The sequence below is a fragment of the Sphaerodactylus townsendi genome, linkage group LG07 (genome assembly GCF_021028975.2).
Source record: "Sphaerodactylus townsendi isolate TG3544 linkage group LG07, MPM_Stown_v2.3, whole genome shotgun sequence".
NCBI lineage: Eukaryota > Metazoa > Chordata > Lepidosauria > Squamata > Sphaerodactylidae > Sphaerodactylus > Sphaerodactylus townsendi.
In genome coordinates, this window is record NC_059431.1 from 106,167,100 (window position 1) to 106,179,779 (window position 12,680).

Genomic DNA, 12,680 nt, shown 5'->3' on the forward strand with positions numbered 1-12,680 from the left:
GTAGCCTTTCTTCTTTAAAAGGCAGAATGACTCCAAGTGCGCCCATGGGGGGACAAGCAGAACCAGTTGGGATCTGGGTGAATGATGATGAGACCCTGAGACAGCATGTTTGGGAAGTTGAAGTAGCCGAAAGGGGTTGGCTGGAAGTTGTAGAATGGATGAGAACCATGGTCGTACGCCACCATGCCGGCATCTAAGTATGACCTCTGCCTTCTCCCTCAGATTTTCTCAGGAGCTTAGGGATGGCGAAGCGGGGGGAAGGCCTTACAGAAAGTCTAGAGGCCACGGAGGTCAATCGTCTATTGTAGCATTGCCCGGTGATGGTAATATCTGGTGAAGAGCGTTGGCAACTGGTGGTTTGCTTTTCTGAGAGAGAACAGAGTCCTACTCTATGGTTTCCCAGATCGTTGAGCGATTAGTTGGAAGACCAGGATGCTTAGCATCCCACTCCGCTTCCATGACCGTCTGTCTACTGTAGCCAATTAAACCCCGACATTCAAAGTTCCCTTGATGTGTTCTGCGAGGAGAGAGAGCCGGAGTTGGACTCTGCCCAGTTGAGGGATGTAGAAGAGACTCTTGCTTGGTAGAGAGCGATGGGATCTCGACCCTCCCTGGTTGTTGATGTGGGCTTTTGTCACCCACATTGTCCGTTCTCAATGAGACATGTAGATCCCTGGATTGAAGGGACGGAAGTGAAGAGAGGCCAGGCTGGCGCTGCCCTGCTCTCTAGGTGGTTGATGGGGAGCTTGGCGCTGAGTTGGGAGACCGTGCCCTGGGGCTGAGAATTGTCCCTGGAGGTGTGCTCCCAACCTCCTGAGGCTGGCGTGCCTGGCAGAAGATCACCGATTCTGTCCCCCTGTAGGTAGATCTTGCCCTGTCAGCAGGTTTTGAGATCGACCACCACCTTAGGCTAGCCTGAGGTCTGGAAGGAGATCGACAGCATTCTGTTGGTTTTGCATGATGGAGTCCTTCGAATTTGGTAAAGGTCATGGGAAGGGACTTTTACGGAGGGTTCTGGCGTGGAGAGCTGACTACAACATATCTATTATCGATACTGAAGAGTCCCATCGAAGTTTGGCTAGATTGAAGTAGAGAACTATTTTTTGGCTGAAGAATGGACACCGTCAGGCTGGATCTTAGAGGGGACCTTGGCATGAGGGATGAAGAAAGCTGAGTTCAGGCTGAGTTGTCTATCACTGCCCCGAAAGGTGTTCCATGCATTAGCCGGGGGCGGTGGAGCTTTGCAAAGTTCACCAAGAAACCCATGCGACTTCGAGACACTTCGTGACAGTGTTCAGATCTGACTCGAGAGAAGCCCCACTTACGCAGGATTCTGATCCCGAACTAGAATATGCGTCCAGGTAAGGAGTGGGCCGATGGATGGAAGGCGTTCCCGATTTTGCCACATGACGTTTTAAGGAGGGACTTTGTAGCGAACACGAGGCGATGTGTGGCTAGTCGAAGGGAAGGAAACATGTATTGGAAATGCACATGTTCTCCCACCCGCGAAGATCATCAGGGTATGCTCTGTATGCATTGGGTTTGATGGGAACATGAAGATGACGCTTGGTGAGGTCAGAGAGGGTGAGGGAAGTCCCGGCGGAGGAGGTTCTCTGATGGACCTTAGGGTCTCCATTTTGAAGGCGTCGTGGCGGATGTGTCTGTTCACGTGGCGGAGGTTTAGAATGGCTCGCCAGTCCCGTTCCTCTTGTAGCCGCGGTGAAGAAATAGAGGGTATACTCGGATCCCCACGTTCTGAAGGCGGCACTGGTTCCATAAATGGCATTAGTTTGAGGGAGATGTCGAATGGCCTGTTGTGTCCTGAAGGTCTCTTTTGCTGATTGCGGTGCATGGAAGGCTTGGCGAGGTTTTGGAATGTAGAGGAGAACTCTATTAGGTAGCCAGTTGGGAAACCTCTATCTGAGGTCCCAGCCGGTGCGACATGCTTTTACACGATCCAGATGTAGTCGGAAGTGTTGGCCAGGCGAGCCGACCCGGTAGAAGTAGCGATAGTCCACTTGATTTGGTGGAAGCGGTCTGGTTGGAAGGACTTTCCACCCTACCCTGTCTGTAGTTGGAAGTGCGAAAGGAAGAGTTATTGCCACTTTCATACTGTAATTGTTGTTGTTCGTCCTGCGGGAAGTTGTTAGAAGAGAGGAAGGCCATCTTTTCCGGGTCCCTAAGGGGCTCTGGTAAAGAGTTCTTTGTGATCAGGAAGGTGGTGTATGGTTAAAAGGAACCCTGATCCGGACTGCGTTACCTTGGCATGGATTTTATTTCAGCTTTAGTTCTGGAACAATACGATTAGCCACTAGCTCTGGGCGAGACATGAGCGTGAGCCGTAGGTAGTCATAAGTAGTTCGACCTGCTTAGATTGAAATCTGCTTGCCATCGCGAAGCCAGGCTTGTCTTCTGACTACACTACACCTAGGGCAATAGCAGGGACTCTGCAGGAGACTACTGGGGAGGCGTGAAGGTAGAGTCTACCCAGTATGATACAACCATTGCAACATCGCTTTCCATGCACCTTCTCTAATACCCGGTGTTCAGCGGGGATGATATCTAAGGATCTGGCGTGCCCAAGCGATGGCAGCCCTGGCCAATTGACCGTAATTATTGGGGATGCTAGTACTCTGGAGTGGAAAGGAGGCCCCATCCCTGTCTAGCGCGGCACTTTAGGGTGAGCATCTCCTTTCCTACTGGGAGGCATCTTTTAAAGAGTGCCCTTGTCCATCCTTTGGTGACTAGGCCTCCTGATTGCAGGAGCTTCTGCTGTCAATGCGTAGGGGTTTTGGATCATGGAATGGTCAGGTAGAACATACATTTTTCTTAAGAAAGTGAGGGTAGCGCATTTTATTGCAGTGAGGTAAGTCTCAGGTGGAGCCACTCTCTCTTGATTTTTCTCTCAAAAGTACTCCGGTGGTGGGAAGAGCACGCAGGGGTTTCCTCTATGAGGGAAAAAATTCCCTTTCTCCCAGGGACGCCTTTAACGGACTGGGTCCAGGTTGGAAGAGGACAGTTCTACCGTGCATCTCTAAGTCATGGCGCTATCATGGAGTTCTCAAAGCCGATAGTAACTTTTCGCATCATCATGGGTGCCAGATTTTTCCCTGGTTAAAGAATCTTTGGCTACTTTGTTCTTCCAAGGCTCTCTACATTGGTATCCTCTCCCCTAGGAGTGGTAGAACAGGAAGAGTCTGGCGACTTCTCACATCACTACTACTGTCCCTCCTGGTATATTAGAGGGGAGTCTCTGTATGAGGTGGGAGGGTAGTGCGGGGCTGTTGGATCTGCAACTAGAGCTGGAGCTATAGCGTCTCCTATAAAGCTTAGGTCAAATGGGTTGCAGGATGTCCTCTGCGTTTGGATTTCCTTTTTCTCCCTTCTCCGCGGCTGGGACATTTCCCTGTCTAAATAATATGTGCTTATTAAAGGCTTTCATTTTAAAGTGCTGCAGGGGAAGGGTGGGGCCAAGAGCTCATGTCCAAAGAGAGCCGAGGTGGTGGTAGAAGGATCCCCTCCCTTTTCTCTCGATCTTGCCCACTATGGAGGAGGCGGTGCCTGGTTCCTCAAACTAGATCGTTATTGCCATTATTAAGGCTGTGGGGCTGACTTCCTCATTTTCTGAGGCTCTCCCCGCCTCCCTCTCTCACTTTGAGAAGAGCAGAGAACAGCTTCTCTGCTCTGCAGTCGAATGCCGATTGGTGTTGGGAGGGAAGCGGAGGTTGGACCTGAACTCGCCATCCTGGGTTGAGGGGCCGGTGGTGCTCCCTGGAGAGGGCCGCTGGGGCTCTGAGAGTCATCCTGACGCCTCAGGCGTTTAGCGAGAGCAGCGTCCTGGCGCATGAGCGTCGGATTTAGAGCATCAATAAAGCGCCGCCATGCTTTTTCCAGCGGGTTTTTTTTCCAGCAGCGTCTTTCCGGCCGTTTGCCGCTTTTTTTTCTTTCCCTTTTGGTTTTGCAGGGCTAGAGGTGGCGTGGGTCTGATCCACGCTTTGGTCCACGTCCGGTGGAGAGAGCTCGGGTACCCTCCGCTGCAGATCTGGCAGAATTGTCAGATGGGGAGAAAGAGCGATAGTGAGGCCATGGTACAGAGGAGCTCCGTTAATTTGCTTTCCTTGGGGGAGGGAGGGGAGGCTGACAACAAAAGAAAAAACACTGATACGATGTAATATTGCAGAAGGAGAAATACTAAGAAGGAGAAGTTTTTCTAAAGAGAAATTTTTTAGATTGGGTTTGGAGATGCTCGCCAAGACCTGACCTCTCTGTCCTGAGGCAGGAGAACAATACTGGCAGCGATCACCGAGTAGGGGTTGTACCCAACCACATCTACAGGAAGTGACAATAAACTTAAGTCACTACCTCCCTGAGAAATGAGAGCTGGGAATCACCCAATCCAGGATGCCCTCGAGGCCTTCCTTAGGAGAACTGAATACTGTTCCCGACATGTTTATTGAACTGTATACATATGAAATCAGTATATTACAGAGTGATTTATATTTTCAAAATAGCTAGCAATGAATTTAGTGCTGGGTATTAAAGCCTTTCAGATATACGGCAAAATAGAATTCAACTGACGGACCTGCATTCTGTCATGACAGCATACTAGCTATCTCCCTCTAAAGCCCCGTGGAATCTACAACACAAGATAATTACAGTTCAGTAGCAATTTTCAGTAGGAAAATCAGCTATTTCTGGCTTTCAAAGATCTTTCAGTAACTTCAAAGATTACTGTGCTTTCAAAGATCACAAAGTCCTCCTCAGATAGCCTATCACAGTGGTGGTGAACCTTTGGCACTCCAAAGGTTATGGACTACAATTCCCATCAGCCCCTGCCAGCATGGCCAATTGGCCATGCTGGCAGGGGCTGATGGGAACTGTAGTCCATAACATCTGGAGTGCCAAAGGTTCGCCACCACGGGCCTATCACAAGGGCTTCTCTGGACTGATATAACATGGAGGTGCACTTGATCTTTGATACCTGGGGTGGTTTCCGCACTGCAATCCCCTGCAGATCTGACTCAGGAATAAGGGCTGGTGGAACCATAAGCAGCAGAGGGAAAAGAAGAGGTGGCAAGGGAGCATCCAATGCCTAAGAATGATGTTGCCCCTCAAACTAGGTCTTAACTAACAAGATTCAGCAGATAAGATTATGAGGTCACTATGGCTGTACTCCTACAGAAAGAGTAGTATGGTCTTCTAGTGTCTTCTAGACCACTGTAAAATCCTGCAGCGTAAACTTCTAAACTAAACTGTCTAATATGCGAGGACAGAGTTTATACACTCGTTCACAAAATAACAACTCCAGATTCACAATCAACAGAGAGTTTACACAGGAAACAACGAATGTACCTAATGGTACCCACAGTCCTAAGCTACAACTAATCCTTACCTCCAGAAACTTTACTTGCTTAACTTGAATCCAAGGACTGCTTATTTGCAACATGATAAACAGTATTTGCATAAACGTTACCATTCAAAATTCTTCTTGCAAGTGTTTTTCGCTCTTGCATTTCATTGGCCCCTTCTGCACACGCAAATTAATGCGTTTTCAAACCACTTTCACAACAGTTTGCAAGTGGATTTTGCTATTCCGCACAGCTTCAAAGAGCACTGAAAGCAGTTTGAAAGTGCATTATTCTGCATGTGCGGAATGAGCCATTAATGCATGCTCAAGCTTAGCTTCCCCAAGGCCATAGAAAAATAATGTAAAAGATGCATCTACTGTCACACTTCTGCAGTTAACAAAAAACAAAAGCTAAAGGTGGTGTTGCCGTAGGACTAATATGTAAATTGTGGGAGTATTGGCCCAATCTGGATGCGGGGAGGGGGGGTGTCATTCCATGGAGGTGATGCAGGGGCAAGCTGGTGGATATGCCCTTCCTGAGGCACTTACCCCGACAGAGGGGATAACACACTGGTGGGTGGCTGCTGCATCCCTCTGGGGCGCCCACATACAATGTTCAGAGGTGCATCAGCATTCCCATGCAACTACCAACCCCGCTGGCATAGTGGGAATATAGCAGGGGCCTTCCCAGGGGGTGGAACCAATGTTAGTTGACTTCCATCCTAGGTTTGTGGGGAACTGTGCAGCTTACGCCACCATCCACTGAGTTATAAGGAGAGCTTTCCAGCAGCAGGATGGTTTTTGGGGTTTTCCTCCCTCCCTGTGCTGACAGAAAGCCCTCTGGAGGTGGTGGGGCACCGCTGCAGCGGCACCGTCCCCAGCCACCCGGGGCTCTGGATTGGGCTGCCCAAAAGCTATTAACAGTGCTATCCTAAGCTGTTACACCTTTCTAACTCCACTGAAGTCAATGGCACACAGAAATCAGATGCTGGTTTGGTTTTGCTTTTTAAAAAGCCCTGTACATATTTTGTATCTCAGTGAGTCAGATTACACGTTCAGAAACGTCACGTGGTAACACCATCCGTGGTAACACCATAACAGTCCAGGTGCTCGGGAGCAACAGCCGCAGAAGGCCATTGCTTTCACATCCTGCACGTGAGCTCCCAATGGCACCTGGTGGGCCACTGCAAGTAGCAGAGTGCTGAACTAGATGGACTCCGGTCTAATCCAGCTGGCTTGTTCTTATGTTCTTAACTGTTATCACAACAGAATGCAAGTGGGAAAATACATGATTGAAGGCCACAAGAACACACAAGCACACTCACAAAGCTAGAAGGTTGATAAGTCTATGACTTATTACTAACTTTTTTTATTTGCAAAGAACATTTGGCACGGGGCAAAAGAAAACAGTATCAATCCTATAATCCTAAAGCCATTTGACTGGAGAGCTCTAAGTTCACATCTTCACAAGTCATACTCTGCTTGGCCTACCTCAAGATGATTGTGAGAATGAAATAGGATGCCCTCAGATGTACTCTTGTGGGCTCAAAAATAATTTAGAAAGGTCACAAGAAAAGTTTAACATAAAGCATAATTTTGTAGCAATTGTCAGCCATTTAGATGAGTCATGGTTTTTCCAGCTTTGCTTTTAAAAATACTCTGAGTTATGACTTCAGCTTCTAAAATAATTTACTGACCACATTGCAATAACTTTTTTTTTGCTTTCCTTGATGAAACAATCTGCATAGTTTATTTATTGCATTTATTTCTAGTTTGTTTTACAGGTTGGGTTTTGTTTCCCTTACGTTTGTTGGTTTGAAACACATTTAAGCCATCATAAACAAACCTGGACACCACCTCACTCTGCAGGAATGCTGATGAGAAAAATGAAAGCCAAAAATGTTCTTTAAAAAAATATTAATACTACACCTGGTTGGCAGTAACTGAACATTGGGAAGGGAAGATAATGCATACAGCCACCAGTTTCAGCTGCACCCTGCTGCAGCCATTGGTGAAATTGACAGGAGTCCAGAGCCTCTCCTGAAAATGACAGGATCAGCTTTGCAAATTCCATCAATTGAGAAGGTCAACTATTATTGTTATTATTCAAGCTCCTTGGACTGGGCAGATTGAAAATCTATTTTAAAAGCACATGGCTCTACAAAGCTGTTGCCCACTTATGGAGAACCTGACAAGATTTTTATCTCACTGCTTGTGCAAGAAGGGGGGGGGGGTGAATTAGTGAAATAAAAGCTTGTCAGTTTCACTAGGCTTCTAGGGATTTAGCTGTGGAGAGTCCAGCGACTAGGTTCATTTCACCGCTAGTTTTCAGTTGTATGGAAACGTAGGGGGCAGACTCATAGGGTGCTGGAGACACAGTCACCAACAGAAACCATAGAAAATGAGGCAACAGTGCTACAGTCAAGTCACACCTGAAAAGACTGTTTTGCCAACGCCGCAGACCTCTAAATCAATGCCTGATAAATATGAGTTGACAACAGGCCAAACATGGAAATGCAACTTTGAAATTAACTGCGGCTACAGCCAGACTGGGACACATAAGCAGCAAGAGAAATGGAAACAGTATCCCCATAACTGCTTCAGGGCCACATGCTCTGCTGCTTCCCCTACAAACATTTGTCATACCTGCACAAAGTATTCAGCCCCTCACAGGCCCTAAGCCTCTTCTTTTCCCCAGTCCCCAGTCACAACGTAGTGTCGTGCAGTTGAACAGTGCAGTTCAGGAAAGAAATGGAGTGGGGAAAGCCCTTTAAAAGTTGAACTGGGGTGGGGTGCAAAGTTTAACACTGCCAAGTTTAACTCTGCCACTGTGTATATGTATATATATGTATATGTATTGCAAAAAGGAAACAGGGGTAGTGCCCAGAAACCGAACCCAGCAAACAAGGGACTGTTCTTGCTAATGAGGCGCAGTCAAATAAGGACACTCAACCAGCAGGTGATTGCCGACGTTATCGCACTGGACAGCTGCCAGTGCTCGATAATACTGTGGTGTGTGGCAATTCTCTTAGGCACGGTGGTGAAACTTTCTCTGACGGCGCTCTAACAGTTAAACCTCTGAGACGGGCGTGCGTCATACTTCCACTGTATTTGAAATTTGTCAAGTCGCAATCCCTGGATGTTCTGTGACTGCCTTCCAAAAGTTTCATAATGTCCCTTGGGAAGAGAGTAAATGCCCCTGTGGTATTGAAACTGCAACGCACATCTTTTTTTTACTGTTCTTTTTATGAGACGATCCATGAGAAGAAGTTTATAAACTCCATTTTAATTTACAGCGTTGTATTTCCTGATCTTTTAAAGCTATCTTATTTATTAAATCTTTCTGATCCAACTATATGTGAAGACGAAGCTAGTTTGCTGCAAGCAGCCATACAGCTTCGTCGTGGGGTTAATCTGTAGGACTTTATACTCCATTTCCCCTATTTTTGAAATGATTCCCGGGCGGATATGATGGGTTTGTTTTTGTTGGGATAAGAGCTCCTGGTAGTTGGAGATTATCCCTATTCGTAGTTAGCAGGGCGGCATGGGTGGCTAGAACACAGCAGAAGCCTTACCTCGTGTGCGTGCGTGTGATGGATCCCAATTTGCGGCAAGCTTACACAAAAGAAAGTTGGAGTCAGTTGTAGTTTCTAATCTAATAAAAAGAGTATTTATTAGTGAACTCCATTCTGGATAGAAAGGTAGGTAGATAGGTTCACTATGCTATCCTAATCTATATGGTTCGAGATGGATGCGCGGGAGGCACGTCCTCTCCCTAGGCATGGTAGGAATATGATGGAGAGGAGTCGAGAAAGGAGCCGGAAGGAAGTCCCTGAGAGTATCAGTCTAACATCAAAGGGGATAGCGCCAGCATGATAGAGTAAAGGTGTCAATTCCTAGGTCCCTATCTAGCCACTGGCTATCTACAGTAAAAACCCCTCTGTAGGATGAGGCAGGAAACAGCGTAACAGCATAAAAGTCCTTCTCTTCCAACAGTTTTGCCTTTTAATAATATTGTATTTTGGAGTTTTACAACTTAATTTAAAATTACGTAACCCTATTTTTTTGTGTTCTGGGTGCTGTTAATTCTTAAGTGATGCCAATAAAGGCCTTGAATGGTGTGAACTGCCTTCCCAAGTGTCCAGGGGCGCATGCTGCAGGAAGCAGGCTCTTGGCTCGCTCTTCTGCATGGTTCCAAGACACAGTCTCTCACCAGCCTGGCCCCTCCTTGTGCACGGCTTGCATTTGCCAAGGCCCCTTCTGCACCGCAAACGTATAACAGGTTGCAGTCAGGGCAAAGGAACTCGCTTCCCTGTTCACATGCATCCATGATCGGAGCCCACAGAAACAATCTGGGTCGCAGTCGTGCCTTCGCCTGGAAATGCATCTGTTTTTTTTTTAATTACCTCCCATCCATGAGTAGCTACACAGGCATCCACAAATGAACCTCACAGCCATGCCAAAATCCCACAACATGACTATCTGTACCTGTACAGCTGTACACAGATGCAAGCCACAAAATGTTTTTTAAAGGAAAAGGAAGGCAAACAAAACACCTCCTACCTGACCGTTCACTCGTGAGTGGTTGCAACCAGTGGTGGGATTCAGCCTATTTGCACCACTTCAGAAGAACCAGTACCTAATTTTTTGTCTAGTTCAGAGAACTGGTTGTAATCCCACCACAGAGTCCTTTCGGAACCGGTTGTGAAATTATTTGAATCCCACCACTGGCTGCAAAACCAGGATTTTTTTTTAAAGACTTGCTTGTTTAGAGATTTTTTTAAAAAATGTGTTGGGGGAAATAACACGGGGCAGACTCGTTTCGGGGGCGGGAACTGTGCAAAGTCCCCCCCCCCAAAAAAAACAGGTTATTTTGTGTCCTACACCCATGTTTGTTGGCCCGTGTGGAAGGGGCCAGGCCTATTCTGCACATGCAGAATAATGCACTTTGATTTCACTTTCACAACTGTTTGCAAGCGGATTTTGCTATTCCACACAGTAAAATCAAGCTGCAAAGTGCATTGAAAGAGCATTGCAGTGGAACCTCGGTTTTCATTGCCTTCGGTTTTCATCGTTTTCAGTTTTCATCGATTTTTTCAGTGAAAAATTTGTCTCGGCTTCCATCGATTTGCAGTAAGGTGCAGGGGTTTGTGGAGAGGCGTCAGAAACAGACCTCTTTGGACAGCTTTCTGGTGCAACATTGGTCCACTGGCTCTGAAGCTGGTCCTAGTGTTATTGTTTGTTACTGTTTTCAGCATCAAACACTATGTTTATTCACCAAAAAATGTGTTTTTGGTATTTTGGGGGGGAGTGCCTCGAACGGATTAATTGGATTGATTCCTATGGAAAAGTTTGCCTTGGTTTTCATCAGTTTCGGTTTTCATCGATTCTTTTCGGACGGATTACCAACGAAAACTGAGGTTCCTCTGTATTATGCATGTGCGGAAGGAGCCCAAGACTTGCCCAGCTGGGTTTCCCCAGCCACGAAAAGCTGTACACACCCAGAGATGGGGGCCGAGGCGACAGCAGATCCTGAACTGGGGCAACCTTGACCGGCGTGCCAAGAATTCCTAAGCTCAGGAGCCAAGGAGTTACTAGCGGTCACCGCAGCCGCCGGATTCCTCCGGCGTGCCTGCTCATTCATTGCTCCAAGAATCGTATTTGAAGGAGAAAAAAATCACAGGGGAAAACATCCGGTGGCGTTGGTTGGCGCTTTGCAGCAAAAACAAACAGGCCTCCAAGGCAACCGGGAAGACTAAAGGCGGTTTCATTCCAGGCTTTCGAGGAATGCAACGCCCGCATCTCTCTCCCCTTCCCACCCCCCACCCTCGACGTTCCCTCGAATTTTGCAGAATTGCTTTTGCATTTCTCCGTCTACCATAACACAACTGTCCAGTGCGCCTGAAGAAGAGCACTGCGGTCCGCTGAACTCTTAAGCTGGGTTCAAACGGTGTCTTCTAAGACACCACGAGGTTCCTGCTGCTTTCGCACTCCACAGGCTAAGCCCCAGCTGCCTTGCAGGAAAAACGGAAACCGGAGTTTGGAAACCGGTTTTTGTCGCAGCAAACTTTCTGCTGACAAGTCCCCAAAGGAGTGATCTGGTGCCTTTCCTTCAACCCACCCCCGCCCCCCCGGTCCCTTTTTCCCAGGCTCCTCGATGCTTTCACGGCTGCAAATGCCCTCCTTCCCTGAGCAGCAAAACAAAAGGAACCGGCCAAACTTTCCGGGATGAGAAGGGTCGTGCCTGGCGTCCGGGTCTTTCCCATTGGAACCCCGGCGCGCGCAGGAGGCGGGGACACGGCTGGCCCGGGCCCCTCAATCCGGTAGACCACCCCCAGCTCTCGCACTTCTGCAACCCTCCCCAGCACGTCACTCCGTCCCTCCCCCTCCCCAGCCTGAGCTCTGCCCCCTTCGCACGCGGCGGCACCACCTGTCTCCCCCGCGTCCCACCTGCGCCCTCGAACCTGCACGGGGGCTGCAAACCCCTTGGAGGAAACCCACCCGCCACGAGCCCCTGCGCCCCAAGGCGGCCCGGAGGCAGAGCCTCCCCCCCTTCCGCAGGTCCTGCGCTCACCTGCCCCCTCCCCTCCCTCTGGGCCGCCGCCCCTTCCCCAGCTCGGCACGGTCCCAAAGCAGCCCAGGCGGTGGCTCTTGGCGAGGGCGCGGAGCAAGACTTACTGGGGACGGCGGCGGCGGTGGTGGAGGAGGAGGAAGAGAGGCTGCCGGCGACGAGGCAGTGGCTGCCGATCCACAGGGCTGCTAGCAGCGCTGGGGGGACCATGGCGCTCCGCACTGCCCAGCGGGACCCCAAACGAGGGCGGCGAAAAGTTTCCCGCAAGTGTGCAACTCGCGCTCGGCCTTTTGCGCGGCGCTTGGACGCGCCCCCCGGGTGCTTTTATGTGAATGGCAGCATGCAAATAAGGCTCGTCCCCTATTGGCTGGAAAAATCAGGCGGGGCTTGATCGCTTCCTTATAAATGGATGGTTGTAGTTCAATTGGCTTTGCTTTCCTTTAGTTTGGCTAGCAAAACTTTGCAGACACTTCTTCCCGCACGGCTGGTTTTTTTTGTTTTTTTTTAGGGGTGTGTGTGTGTGTGTGGCGGCTTTGACAACACTCATCCATCAATGTGAAAAAGAAATATTTCTCCACAATCCAGCCTGTCTCCTGAGGAGGGCAAAATCGTCTGACAGCTTGCAAAATGTTCGCTGTGGTCTGTGCATAGGTTGGGGAGGGATTCAGTGTGTGCTTTCTTACACAGAGATCTGCTTTACCATATTTCATGTATTTTTATTTTATTTATTATTGAGGTTTATATACCACCCTACCCACAAAG

At 48.6% G+C, this 12,680-nt stretch overlaps 1 protein-coding gene across 1 annotated transcript in view; it reads right to left on the reverse strand.

Moving 5' to 3' along the window:
- The window catches only part of LOC125437057 (lipoprotein lipase-like), a 34,660-nt gene extending 22,460 nt beyond the window's left edge, over positions 1 to 12,200 (reverse strand). Inside the window, exon 1 of the mRNA XM_048504426.1 lies at positions 12,026 to 12,200. Coding sequence (XP_048360383.1) covers positions 12,026 to 12,128 — 103 coding nt within the window. The 5' untranslated portion in view covers positions 12,129 to 12,200. The remainder of the gene's footprint in view (positions 1 to 12,025) is intronic.
- Between the last annotated feature and the right edge of the window lie 480 nt (positions 12,201 to 12,680).